This window comes from Carex rostrata, chromosome 15 (genome assembly GCF_964058835.1).
Source record: "Carex rostrata chromosome 15, lpCarRost1.2, whole genome shotgun sequence".
NCBI lineage: Eukaryota > Viridiplantae > Streptophyta > Magnoliopsida > Poales > Cyperaceae > Carex > Carex rostrata.
Genome location: NC_135932.1, coordinates 3,812,344 through 3,827,115, shown reverse-complemented (window position 1 = coordinate 3,827,115; position 14,772 = coordinate 3,812,344). Strand labels below are relative to the sequence as shown.

General features: G+C 31.8%; 2 protein-coding genes across 2 annotated transcripts; one reads left to right on the top strand and one right to left on the bottom strand.

The window, feature by feature from the left end:
- Positions 1-388: 388 nt before the first annotated feature.
- On the top strand, positions 389-2,852 carry LOC144566366 (uncharacterized). The gene is made up of 5 exons (XM_078316384.1): positions 389-878; positions 970-1,061; positions 1,962-2,140; positions 2,248-2,356; positions 2,444-2,852. Exons 1-5 carry the CDS (start codon positions 491-493, stop codon positions 2,747-2,749), a joined length of 1,074 nt encoding a protein of 357 aa, XP_078172510.1. The 5' UTR covers positions 389-490; the 3' UTR covers positions 2,750-2,852.
- Positions 2,853-4,788: 1,936 nt separating this feature from the next.
- On the bottom strand, positions 4,789-5,346 carry LOC144566621 (putative invertase inhibitor). The gene is made up of 2 exons (XM_078316666.1): positions 5,335-5,346; positions 4,789-5,241 (listed from the first exon to the last, which is right to left on the bottom strand). Exons 1-2 carry the CDS (start codon positions 5,344-5,346, stop codon positions 4,789-4,791), a joined length of 465 nt encoding a protein of 154 aa, XP_078172792.1.
- Positions 5,347-14,772: the final 9,426 nt, after the last annotated feature.

The following is a 14,772-nucleotide window of genomic DNA, read 5'->3' as shown; positions in this document are numbered from 1 at the left end:
GGGCCGGGTCAGTCGCATCTCATTCAGCGCAGCGGAGTAATGAGGTGGGTGTTTGGGTTGGATCACTAACTTAGGAGATGTTTTAACCGAGACTGACAGGTGGGGGTTTGGGTTTGGTCTACTCTTCAGCGCAGCGCAGCACAATTAAACAACTTTAGTCTCGTTGCTCTGTACTTGGTATAGACCTGGTCTATTATTCCGTGACAGAGAAGTTTCATGCCTAAGCTCTGGGGCCGAGCCGCCGAGGGCTCTGTATTTGTCATTGTCAATCATCAAAAAAGGCCCTGAGGCACGCTGAAATTTTGATCCGAGTCTTCTTGGGAAAAAAGGATGTAAATACTTTGTTCACGGGGGTCCACCTGTCAGAACTTGAGCTCTCGGATTGGCCAGAAATGCTCTCTCACTCGACTCGGCAAAAGAACATACTAGTCTCCTCTGCTAAAAGCTCGCAACTGAGCTCCTCCTCTCTCCCTCTTATCTGGTGCCAGAAATGGAATTTGTTTCTGTACGAGCGGTTCACAATTGTGCTACTATGAAAAGTTTATCTCGAAATTTATTCCCGTTAAGTGGTCCGTTCTACCAATTAGGGATTCCACCGCTGAGACTTTCACGTTCACCACCTGTTTGTGGAAATGCCTCAGTGGTGGCACATCCAAGGAAGAGGAATTCCTATGCCCGGCCAATGTCTAAACAAAAGCACGATACTCAAATAGAAGAGGATGAAGAGGAATTTGACTATGATGAGGCAGTTAGTGAATATGATGATGGAAGAGAAATAGACGATGAAGAGGAATTTGAAGATGATGAAGAAGTTGGTGAAGACGAAGAAGAAGAGGAGGAGGAGGAAGAGAAAGGAAAAAATAACTACTTGGACGAAGGTGAATATTGATACTTTAATTGCTCTTATTGTTGCTGACATTTAGTATTATATTGTAATTATGTCCATTGTCTCTTTTCACTTATATGTAGGGATAATTTTGGTTGATGATGATGATGAAGATGATTTTGATTTTGATTTTGAATTTGAAGATGAAGTTGTAGATGTTTCTAGGAAAACTAAAGTAAGACTACTTCTCTTTAAATTTCACTTGTCAAAATATTTATGCTCTTATTAAGGAACGTGCTAAAGTCCCTAATATCGCATCTTCCTAAAACTAAGGAACTATCAAATTCTTCATATCAATCGCGTCCTAATGTATCTACTATATAGATTATGTAATTATAATTAGAATCAACAAAAAGGCATATGCTTAGGGGTTATAAAGATGAAGTACTTCTAGTGTGGTCCGTTATTTGTCTGATTGGATGGTTATATGTCGTAATTGGGTTTTGTTCCCATCAGATTGGATTCAAATTACCTGAGCTTTTGGGTTTGTGAGTTGCTTGGGTTGAGGTCTGAACTTATTGTGGTTAAAGTTGTGCTTTGCGGGTATTTGGGTTGGTAGTTCACTGACTTTTAAATAGAACTCTGGTTGTTTTATATACAGTGTTCCAATTCTATCCATATCAATATGTGATGGTTTTCCCATAACTTTTGTGTTGAACAAATTTAGCCAAGTTCAACTATGCTTCAGTCCAGGGGCAGAGGGACATCTAATGAATGGGGGTCAATTGACCCCCATTAATTTTCAAAATTCCTGTACTTATACATGATTTTCTATATAGTCGAGAGAAAAATTCTATGGATACTGTAAAATTGACCCTAATTGACCATCATTCGCTGTATGAAAATTTTATATGATTGACCCCCATTCATGTGTGACCCACATAACTTGAAAGTCTGCAAATAAGTCAATGAAAATGGGTAAAAGACATCTTCGAAGTCTTATCCATGTGCAAATTTGTGTACCTTACAAGTTCTTTGTTGTTTAATTGCATACATGCACAATAAATAAACTTGAGGGATTAACATTTGAAACCTTCCTTTTGTTTAACATATTTGTGTTTTGATGAAATTTTAGGTTGGGGATGGAGGAGATGGAGGTGGTATCGCACTTGGGTCCAAACAATGGGAGAAAGAAGCTCTCTCAATAGCAGAGGAGTTGTCAGAAAAATCATTTGACGGAGACCTCAAAATATATGCTTTTAAAACGTCTCCTAAGTTGATCGTTTATATTCGTATAGAGAAGCTCTCCACTAAGTATGTATTTTTTTCTTTGCCTGAAAAGCCTTCCTATAATTTATTTTCTGAAAGAAAAAAAGAAAAGAAATGCTTTACATATTCTCATGAAACACGTACCACTTTAGGTATGGTTCGCCAGGTATTAATGACATAGAGGCTTTTTCAAGAGCATACCGAGAAAAATTGGAGGAGGCTGTGACTGAAGGACGAATGCCTGATAACGTATCCTTTGAGGTACTAATCATGTATCCCGATATTTTTATTTCTTGAATGAGATGCTTCAAGTCGAGATATGATACATAGCTGTATAATTTTCTTCAGGTATCATCTCCTGGTGTGGAGAGAGTGGTGCGCATCCCAGAAGACCTTGAGCGATTTAAAGACCGGCCAATGTATGTCAATTATATCACTGACGACGGGCCTGCACTTTCTCCACCAATAGAATGTGATGGCATATTCAGCCTTTTATCTTATGATTTGGAGTTGGGTCAATGTGTTTGGGCTATAGCAGATGTGAAGGCAAACAGAAAGGGGAAAGGAAGGCCGTTAAATAAAAAGCAAAAAGAGTTGCGTGTAACGACACCGTTCGAGTCATTGCGTATTGTTAGGCTACACTCAGTTTGTTGACCTCTTTTTCATATATATTTCCTTCTGCTCCAACATTTTTGAATTTATACTCTATATTTTGACTTTTGGGACAAATTTACTCTCTACAATTTAACACAAATAATACCTCTTGCCACTTATACGTAGATGAACTTCAGCATATTTGGTTTTATATATTGTTTATGTTTTTGTTTTACTTTTATGTCATAATTCAGTAGTGTTTAACTGCATTTGATTCCCAGTTTCTATTGTGCAACACATCTTGTAGTTCCTCTAGTGTCCTAGTCTATTTATTCCTTAAATTCTCAATAAAAGCTTGAGAAGAACTTTGAACATAACTGCTAAACACGTGTACTTGAAACTCTTTCATTAAAACATAATCCTTATCCCATATATAAGGAACTCTTTTTAGCTACAGTAAGAGAGCATCAGACATCAGTTAGTATTGGAACTTTGAATTCTTACCGGACAAGGGAATCTTTTAGAATTAGTAGATCCGTTAGATCCGGACCGTTCTTTTAACTTTGCACGAAATCTTAAAGGGGATCTTCTATAGTCAACGGTATTTAGCTGGAATTTTATTTAATTTAAGTCTGTTCAAATATAAATTTGAAGATAATTTCATAAAAAAAACAAATTAAACTGGACAAAATGTTTTAACTCATGTGAGGAGAGTTCAAATGCACCCAAATTTTTGTGCACCCAAATGCACCCTATCATTTTTCTCCATTTTCAAAGTCCGAATAGTCAATCCGAACCGTTAGATGCAATCTACATATTAAGATGTGCTTGGAGACCAAATTTTACATTTTTTGGAATTTTTTTACTATTTATTAAGCCACTTTGAAAATCGCTGATCCAATGGTCCAGAAAATGTAAAATCAGCGATTTTCAAAGTGACTTAATAAATAGTAAAAAAATTCCAAAAAATGTAAAATTTGGTCTCCAAACATATCTTAATATATAGATCGCATCTAACGGTTCAGATTAACTATTTGGACTTTGAAAACGGAGAAAAAGGATTTGAAAGTTAGAGTGCATTTGGGTGCACAAAAATTTGGGTGCATTTGAACCCTCCTCCATGTAGAATCATTACTTAAGAAATTGGAAAAACTTAGAAATTAAATGCGGGAAAAAAAAGATTAAAGAGGTGATATTAATTAAGCTTTATAAAAGAGTATTTATTTGACATATTTAAAAATTAAAACTATGTCTACAGATCATTAATCCTCTTGAAGCTCTAACAGTCTAACTTCGAGTTCACTATGTAACGAGTGAAAACCACCAGTACTTTTCCTTTATGTAACAACATGTAACCCCATATGCTTTCAAGAAGGTTAAATGAAAAGTCTGTTTTTTTTTTTCTTTGATATATTTGGTGGTGGCTTCCAAATAAAAAGCTCCAAAATTTCTCATTCAATTTACAACACACTGCAGCTAATTTGCCTCGTTCAAACTGAAATCAACCTATACCACTTCTAGAACAGTAGCACATCGGACTGAATAATGGTATAAAAGTAGCACATTTAATTACTTTTATCACCAAAACGTAAAAGCTGGAATATTAATAGATATCTGACAAAAAATAGAAAAAAAATGAAATGCAGGGGGGTAATTTATTATCAAAACAGAAATTAGGAGATCGCATATATTTATTTATTGGAGCAGCTTGGCGACGCTGTGGGAAGCAAATTGTGGTGTAGGTATGGCTGGTACTGCTGGTACTGGTTCTGCCTAAGTTGCCTGCCATATGAGAAACTCTAATTTTGATTTGCTGAGTTAAGCACTGTGTTTTTTTTCTTATAGTTTTAGATGCTGTGTACATGTGGAGCTCTTGTTTGGAATTTACCAGTATAGTGGGATGGGAGCAGCTTATGTTTTAGCTAGATAGTGGAAGAGGGGTATTTCTAGTAAACGACTGACAATCTACTGTAATTTTCCTTTTAGTAATGAATTCCTGGCAGCCACTGAGAAGAGCTAAGCATCAAAACTGATTGCAAGCGCACAAATATTATTCTCAAATTAAAGGACAGTGTACCATTTTAAATTTGGACTTAAATTTATTGCCGAGGATGAAGCATAGCATCAATAGCTCCCATAATGCTATCTAATTTAAAAGCATTTCCATTCTCTGTTGCCAAGGGGTCCTTCTCACCTGCCTCCTCAAATGCTCGCTTACAAGTTGACACATAGATGCTGGCTGTTGCTATATCCATACTAAATGGTAATTTCTTCTGAGCATTTTCAATTGCCTTGTTTAAATCTACAAGTGACGACCCATAGACTTCAACACACACATCAATGCTTTGCTTTGTCCAGTTTGACCCGGATGGCGGTTGTTCCTGCAGCTTCTTTGCCTTGGCAAGGTTGTACGTGTGGTTGCCCAAGCACAGCTGGAGCCCTATAACTGCTAACTCATAGTTGTCAGCACTACGACTTTTCGGTACCGCTTGCAAAGAGGTCACGCAGAAGTCGTAGCTCTCCTGTTTTGTGGTCACATTTTTGCATGTCTTCTACGATGGAAGCATATAGAAGAGTAAAACTCAGGGAGTGGACAAAATGACACGAGAATATATAGGAGGGAATCGCCTACCAAATGAGCGAACCAAACGTATCATGAACTCAAATTAAAGTTTAAGGCCCATGCATAAAAGAAACATAAAATTAGAATTTAATTTATATTCAGTAAAAAGTTGAAAAACTCAAAAGTATTTTGTAATTATATTTTTTACAACGTTTTTAGTGAATAAAAATTGCTCCTAAAATTTAATTTGTTATATGTAATTAGGCATCTGAATTATCTAAGGAAAAAGTTTAACGTATCAAGAACTCAAATTAACTTGGTTTGATCATCATTTAGCATTTGTAAAGAGATTGCAATGCTATTCTATGTAATTATTTAAGAGATCAATATAATCAAACTAGTTACCTACATCTATATATTTACTATAAGATAAAAATTATCTGGTTTGAATCAAATTTTGAGCATGAAACCACCTCACGTTACTTGAGATAAAATAAGTCTCCCGTAAAGAATTCATACTAAAATCATGTTTCTTTTACTTTCAATTAGAATGAACAGAAATATGCCTCACTTTGCTTCGGCGGTGTGACGGTTGAGAGGAAAAAAATACATTGAAATTTTACATAGTAAAAATATATATAGTAAAACTACATAGAACAAAAAATAATACACTACAGAGAGGTAGAACAATATCTATATAAAAAGAAAAACATTATGTTTCATGTGCAAGAATCCATGCGCTTGATCAAGATGACAGTTGATCTTCTATAGTCAAAGAGGCACTGGATTGAGTTAGGTCCAATTAAGAGTTAATCTGGATCGTAAATTTATGGGCTCCACTGTCCAATATCTAAGAGGACACTTTTCTTAAACTCTGGGGACCGGGACATCGAGGTTCTGAAATTAAGTTCGCGAGCCTGTTCGACAACGGTATTTAGTTGGAATTTTAATTTAAGTCTGTTCCAAAATAAATTTGAAGATAATTTCTTAAAAACTGGACAAAAGGTTTTAACTCCTGTAGAATAATTACTTAAGAAATTGGACAAACTTAGAAAATGCGGAAAACAAAAATTAAAGAGGTGATATTATTTAAGCTTTATAAAAGAGTATTTATTTGACATATTTAAAACTATGTCTAAAGCCCATGTTTGGTTGTGGCCTAAATGGTGGAATAAGGAGTTTAGGCCTCGTTATTCCACCAAATGTGTCTTAAATGAGCCGGCCTAAGATGGCATAAGTCGATTTTTAGGTCGGCCTAAATTAAGCCACCTCACATGGTGGTTTAATTTTTATTCCACCTCGTGGCCTAACTTGAATGATTATAATAATATTTTATTTATATATAATTAGTATATTATTGTTAATAATTATTATTAGTATATAATTATATAATTAATATCTTATATTGTTAATATATTAAATCATTATTATAATAATATTATATAATTAATATCATTTTATTAATAATTATTATTAATAAATAATTATATAATTATTATGTTATATTGTTAATATATTAAATAATTATTATAATAATATTATAATATATTAATATCATTTTATTAATAATTATTATTAATAAATAATTATATAATTATTATGTTATATTGTTAATATATTAAATAATTATTATAATAATATTATAATATATTAATATTATATAATTAGTATCTTATTATTAATAATAATTATTAATATATAATTAATACCCTATATCGTTAATATATTAAATTATTATTATAATAATATAATAATATATTAATATTATATAATTAATATTTTCTTATTCATAATTATTATTAATATGTAATTATATAATTAATATGTTATACTGTTAATATATTAAATAATTATTATAATAATATTACAATATATTATAATTGTTATTAATATATTAATATCATATAATTATTATCTTATTATTAATAATTATTAATAATTAATAATTAATATTCTTAATATAGTAAATCATTATTATAATAATATTATAATATATTTTAGTTGTTATTGATATATTAATATTATATAATTAGTATCTTATTATTAATAATTATTATTAATATATAATTATATAATTAATATTTTATATTGTTAATATATTAAATTATTATTTTAATAAGATTATATAATTAGTAATTATTATTAATTTATAATTATACAATTAATTTTTTATTATTAATAATTATTATTAATATATAATTAATATTTATATTGTTAATATATTAAATAAATTTTATAATAATATATAATATATTACAATTATTATTAATATATTAATATTATATAATTAGTATCTTATTATAAATAATTAACCAATTTAGGCTTTTAAAACTTTAGTCCTCCATCAACTCTAACCAAACAAGGAATAGTTTAAGCTATGGTTTAACTTTAGGCCTCAACCAAATATGAATAATTTTGACCAGCCTAAGTAGGAATAACCAATTTAGGCCTCCTTAGCTTTAGGCCACAACCAAACATGGGGAAAGATCATTAATCCTCTCTCGCTGAACATTTGGTGCTAGCTGTTGAAATTCATTAATAGTAAGGCTGGACCACGGGGGAGAACTGCGAGGGGATCTGGAGACTGAAGCTCTAACATTCTACTTCGAGTTGATTATGTAACGAGTGAAATCACCAGTACTTTTCCTTTATGTAACAACATGTAACCCCTATGCTTTTAAGAAGGTTAAATGAAAAGTCTGCGTATTTTTAGATATGTTTGGTAGTGGCTACCAAATAAAAAAGCAACAACATTCCTCATTCAATTTACAACACACTGCAACTAATTTGGCTCGTTCAAACAGAAATCAACCTGTAACATTACATTCAACCTATACCACTTCTAGAAAAGTCTGCTTTTAAGAAGGTTAAATGAAGTTCGCGGGGCAATATGCAGATCTGCTTTTAAGAAGGTTAAATGAAATTCTGCGGGGTAATTTGGCCCAAAAAAAAAAAAAAAAGGGTAATTTTGAGTTGCCAATTTCTTATGCTTCGTCTGTTGTGCACCCAAAAATGCATCCAGTAATTTTCAGGAATGATTTAATCTGATTGGTTTACCTTAATAAAATAAAATAAAACTTGTTTGCATTGTGAACAAATTATATACTGTTTTTCCTTTGTTAGGGATAACTAAACTACCACAAAAAAAAATCTCCTACAATTTTACTGAGTCATCTATGATATTTATGGGCTGTTTAATTCACCAACATATATATTCTGATATGTAATTACATCTGTTCAATGTTGTGCTTTCTTTTTAAACCGTTTGAATTCAATTAATTAACCTTAATAAGATGTCAACAGCACTTTTTTTTTGGAATAAATTGTTTAGATCCTGAATGTTAAAGCACATCATAATATCCTGGTCTTATGAATCAAAATTAATCTGTTCACAATACACAATATTTATTTGAAAAAATATATGTCCTGCGTGAATAATTAATGCAATAAAAATCTTGTGCCATTTAATAAATGTACTAAATTGTACTAAATTGTTGAGTGTGATGTAACTTACAATTAGCATATATATTAAGAGGAGCATTCCAATATTTCATGCCCTTATTACCTCATCATACCTCATATTGTATATCTTTGTTTTCAAAGTCCAAACTATTGATTTGAACCGCCCAATATGATATCTATAGCAAAATATGCTTGGAATGAAATTTTATAGTTTTTGCAATTCTTTTACTATTTTAAAGGTAAAAAATCATTGTATTTGGACCGTTCAAAAACAGTGATTTTTTTGTCTATCTAAAAAAATTTCAAAAATTATAAAATTTCATCACCAAACATATTTTAGTATGAATATCATACTAAGCGGTTCAAATTGACATATAAAATATGATGAGGTATGAAAGACATGAGGTATTGAAATATTCCTCATATATTTATATATGTCCTTTTCAAATTATGTCATATAAATAGTATAATTAGTTAATGAAAAATAAATTCACTTTTAATTAGTGGATGGATCAAATAGTCCAAATGTTCAAATCACATAAAAAATAGAATAATTATATAAATCCTCCTTTCTCATTTCCCCTTAAAATTTCTCCAGCAACCTTCCTCTGATAATTTACTATATGGTACCCACTTGAAAAGTAGTGGTATGACCATCGATTTCATAGAAATTAAGCATACTTTATTTGGTACCTAAAATAGGCACCAAAATCAAATACGATAAGTCTTACAACAGTTTACTATCAATATCAAAAGACATAAAAGTATACAAGTAAAAACAGTATCACATTAAAAACTAATCTCTCAACAAAATGAATACTAAGCTAACAAAAGCTCAAAAGTCAATCAAATTCTAGAAGACTACTCATCCAATAAATCCTCATCCGTCAACTCGTCTCCAGACATTTGACCTGGGGGGCTGCCAGCTCTGAGAGCCTGGATTGACTCATCTTCCTCTTCCATTATTAGATCTGGGAGGTCATTAACATCACATGGAAGCATTAGACTTAATTTTAAGTATGAATTTTTAGATCTAGACTTACACCAAAAAGTAGCTAAAGAAATTATCTTAAATCCTAATGATTTAATGGAAATGAGAGTTATCATTAAAAATAACTTTATTTCTTTCTAATCATATATTTCATAAATGATTGTTCTTTCAATAATTGTTTTGCTATTATCATGTTAATTACAAGTCAATGTTGCATGGTTCAATTTAAGTAGAGAAACTAAGATTCATATTCTATGGAATGTGAGATGGTTTTGATTTTTTTATGTATATATGTATACAAATTTGCTGGCAAAACCTATATATATGCTTTGAAAAATAATTACGTAGCATAGTATATATTGAACTACTGATCGATAAAAATGAATAACAGAGGTAGACAGTTGAGTATTTATTTACATAATCATTTTTTGTCTTATTTTATTGTTTACATAATGATCACTTTTTATCTTGTGTCTTGATTTTTGCAGTAATTGAAGCTGACAAATTCATTGGTCATAATCTCACAATAGAAAATATTGCCGAATCACAAGAATTTCAAGCTGTAGCACTACGCACAAGTGAGAACTTTATTATTTTCTACCATTGCACTATATTGGCATACCAGGATACCTTGTACGTATATCGCCATCGACAGTTTTTTTGTGAATGCACTATAGTTGGGACGGTAGATTTTATATTCAGAGACTCGTCAGTTGTGTTTCAAAACTACACAATCCTTGTTTGCTGACATCTAAACAAATAATCAAATACCATACAAGTATCTCAATCCACAAAAGCAACATCATTGCAACACTGAATCTCAAAAAAATCACAAAGACATATCTAGGTCATACTTGTGGTAAGTACGCTTGCACTACTTTCATGCTATCAAATTTAAATGCGTTGATTGATCCATCATGATGGCTACCATTCAATGGAGACACTGCCAATGTTGATTACGGAGAATTTCATAATTTTGGTTTCAGTGCTGACACTAGTAGGAGGGTGAACTGGACTGGATACTATAACATGAACCAAATTAGTGTGTATCAGTTCACTATTGATAGGATACTGAATGATAGTGTGTGGATTGAGAACACATCTGTCTCATACACAAAAGAACCATTTTAGTGGCTATTGCGTCGTTAGATTGAAATTGTTGTGTGTTTCCTATAAAGTTATAAGTTATTAAGTACTATGATTTGAAATGAGGCTTCTAGTCAATCATAAAATACTTTGTTTTCTTTGAAAAAAAATATAATATGATGAACTGAATTTTCATTTTAATTGGTATATTATGGCATGTTATGTGGATATCTAAAGTAAGTTTACGGAGAAAAATTATTACCCTTACTTGTCTTATCAAATACGATACGAGTTAGATAAATGGATAAAATGATATCATTAACACCCCTATGTAGCAAGTAGTTTAAAGCTTACATGTCTTCAAGCAAGAACAAACTTTATCAAGAGACTGGTGGACAAATTAGTTTGCAGGGTTTTTCTTTCTCTTTCTATGTATTATGTTAATTACTCCCAGTATAGTTACACTTTTTTAAAATAAAAAAATACTTGTGGTATTTTTAAATATGACTGCATATACAATTTATCTTATGCCGCTTTGAATATGTGGCTGCATATGCGATCCACATATACAGATATGTCGTCTGTATATTTGGATATGCGAGCCACATATACAGATATGTCGTCTGTATATTTAGATATGCGGAGCCACATATGCGGTCCATGTTATTGCTCCCATATTTGAAAAAGTCTCATAAAAATATTAGTTTAGGAGAAACTTGAACTCATGTTCTATAAAAATGAACTAAAAACACAAGACGAAATTTCATGTATCTCACTCAAAAGTTTCAATATTATGTATTTCCCTCTCTAAAAACAGTAATTACATATTTATCCTTTAAAATTATAATATTTTACACATTTGTCATAGGGTTAATTTTCTATGTACCATTCAAAAACTCTTTGGTTTCTTATTTACCCTTCAAGTTTTCAATATATCTTATTTAATCTCCAACTCTCACAAACCTTTCTTATTTGTCTCTTGAGTTATTTGGATTAAAATCAGGCAATGAATAATTTGTTATTTCCAACTATACCCCTCTGTCTCCAACTATGTACTGTAGTACTCTAATGGCTTCTCGTTCATTTCTCTTTCAACTTCTATTATCAAATGACTTCTCATCTATTTCCCTAGCTACTTTCTAATTTGTTAACTAAATCTCTAAAAGAGGACAATCAGAAAAGTCAGATCAAGACTCCATATTCAAGCAAACAAATCTGATACCGAGTACCGAATCCTAGTTGCTTTTAAGGTACTATGATAAGCTCTAACTGAGCAGATTCATTGGATTGTCCATATTTGATTTGAAGGCATCACTGGACTGGACAATAATATGCTTATGATCTAGGTACTAAGGCTTAAACCACAATACACTGTAATAGATTTGTGTATTATTTGTATAAGACCTACGGGGTTTTGAAGTAGAAAAAATAAAGAAACAGAAACTTGATTACAGCCAAAGAAATTTGAGTTATAGTGTAACGTAAAACAACCACCTTTTAAGTTGTTGAATTTGCACATAGCCATGGTAATTCTAATTTCGTATTTCATTTTTTGTTTAAATCTAACTAATGAATGCCATGTTTGGAGTTGCCAAATGAATTGATTAGCGCACAAGTGATCAAATAAATTGAAATTTCAAGTAAGTTTAATCTGGTTAGGGAGACAAGACCTCTTTGAATGATTTAGTTAAATAATTAGAAAGCACTAAATGAGAAGTCCTTTGATATTAGAAGTTGAAAGAAAATTGAACGAGAAGCCATTAGAGTACATAGTCTTGGACTAATTGTTAAATTTGAAATGGAACATAGTTGGAGACAGAAGGGTATAGTTGGAAATAATAAATTGTTTATTGCCTGATTTTAATCCAAACAACTCAAGTGACAAATAAGAAATGATTGTGAGAATTACAGGTTAAATAAGATATATTGAAAACTTGAAGGGTAAATAAGAAACCAAAGATTTTTTGAAGGGTACATAGAAAATTAACCCTTTGTCCTATATAACTCTATAATATATCAAATATAATCCAAAATAGTAAAATAACGATATTTAAGACTCTAAAATTCACTTATAAACCATTATACCATTTCCTTTCCCTTCTTTTCTTTTTCTTTTTCTCTCCATTTGAGTGTTTGTTCCAAAGTTTTCCGTAATCATGAAAGGCTATGTTTCAACTTTCAAGATGCACAGTGTATTTTCTGATATATATACTATCTCTCGATTTTTTTTAATATCCAACATTAAATAAAAAATAATACAAATGCCTAAGTATTTTCAAGAACTTAAAAAATGCCCAGACCGATGAGAATCTTGGTGGCTGAAAAATGAATTGGGCTGCCAAATATTTCGACGGCCGAATAACATAAATTTGTTGATTGATTTCTTTGGTTTTTGTAAAAAAATATTATGAATTTATAGTTTTTTTATTTAATTAGAAAATGTTATAATTTATTTATTTTTTGTATTGAAATATTAGAAATATTTTTATTTTTTTGTAAAATAGATAGAATACTATATCATTTGATTTATTAGAATATTATTTTTATTTACAGCTGTAAGAAAATTTTAAATATTATTACTCGAAAAAAATAAAAATATTTTGTATTTGAGTTATTGATCCCATATTAAAAGTCACTTCTAAATAAATACTGAAAATATTATGACTCTTCTATTTAAAAAAAAAACCAATCAAATACCATCGCAGCAAGTACCATCAAATGCCATCAAATACAATAATATATTTGGGGATTCATCAATTGTGTTTTAAAATTGCACAATCCTTGTTCGCCGACCTCTAAACGAACAATCAAATACCATTACAGCAAGTAACCGCAATTGCCCCAACTATTATACATGTATCTCCATCCACAAAAGCAACATCATAGTAGCATCGGACCTCAAAAACACCACAAAACATATCTAGATCGTCCTTGGGGTAAGTACGCTCGTACTGCTTTCATGCTTTCAAGCTAAAATACGTTGATTGATCCATCAAAATGAGTACCATTCAATGGAGTCACTGCCAATGTTGATTACGAAGAATTTCATAATTTTGGTTTGAGTGCCAACACAAGTAGAAGGATGAACTGGACTGGATACCATAATAAGTTGTTGTCATTCAATGAAATACAAGATTTAATCTCTCAATTCTTTCTTCTTGTTTCTCACTTTCCAAATTTGATGGCGATCCCTTCAATGATCCGCACATTTACTGCTCGATTGTAGGTGCTCTACAATATGCCACACACCCGACCCGATATTGCCTTTTCGGTCAACAAAGTGTCACAATTCATGCAATCCCTATCCACTACACATTGGGCAGCCGTGAAGCGTATTCTTCGCTTTCTCAAAGGTACCATTTCACATGGTATTTCTATTCAGCCGGCTACATCTCTCTCTCTTCATGCCTACTCCGATGTCGATTGAGGTGGCTCTCTCAATGATCGCAAATCCACCACCGATTTTTGTATGTTCTTAGGTTCCAACATCATTCCATGGGGCTCTAAAAAGCAACCCACTGTGGCTCGGTCTAGCACGGAATCCGAGTACAAATCCCTTACTATCACGAGTTCCGAACTTGTGTGGCTCTAATACTTGTTGGCCGAACTCCATGTTACTCTCCCCACTCCTATTTTATGGTGTGACAATCTAGGTACTACCTTCTTGGCTTCAAATCCAATGAGCAACTCTCGCACAAAGCACATAGAGATTGATTATCATTTCGTGCGCGATAGAGTTGCTAACAACTCGCTTCAGATTCGGTTTATTTCTATGAAGGATTAGCTCGCTGACATCTTTACTAAGCACCTAGCTGCTCCTCGGTTTGGCCACTTATCCACCGAGCTCACCGTTTCTTCATCCGATTAGGCTTGCGGCGGGAGTAATATAGTTAGTTAGAAAGAGTTAGTTAGTGGCACTCTTGTAATATACAATTAAGGCAACAACAGAATTGGTTAGGATTAGTGAAGGGCATACTTGTA

Excerpts from the sequence above, each read along its gene's own strand:
- LOC144566366 (XM_078316384.1), top strand. The coding sequence starts at position 491 with ATGGAATTTGTTTCTGTACGAGCGGTTCACAATTGTGCTACTATGAAA. Across the intron at positions 879-969 it reads AAATAACTACTTGGACGAAG|GGATAATTTTGGTTGATGAT; the intron begins GTGAATATTGAT and ends ACTTATATGTAG. Across the intron at positions 2,357-2,443 it reads CTGATAACGTATCCTTTGAG|GTATCATCTCCTGGTGTGGA; the intron begins GTACTAATCATG and ends AATTTTCTTCAG.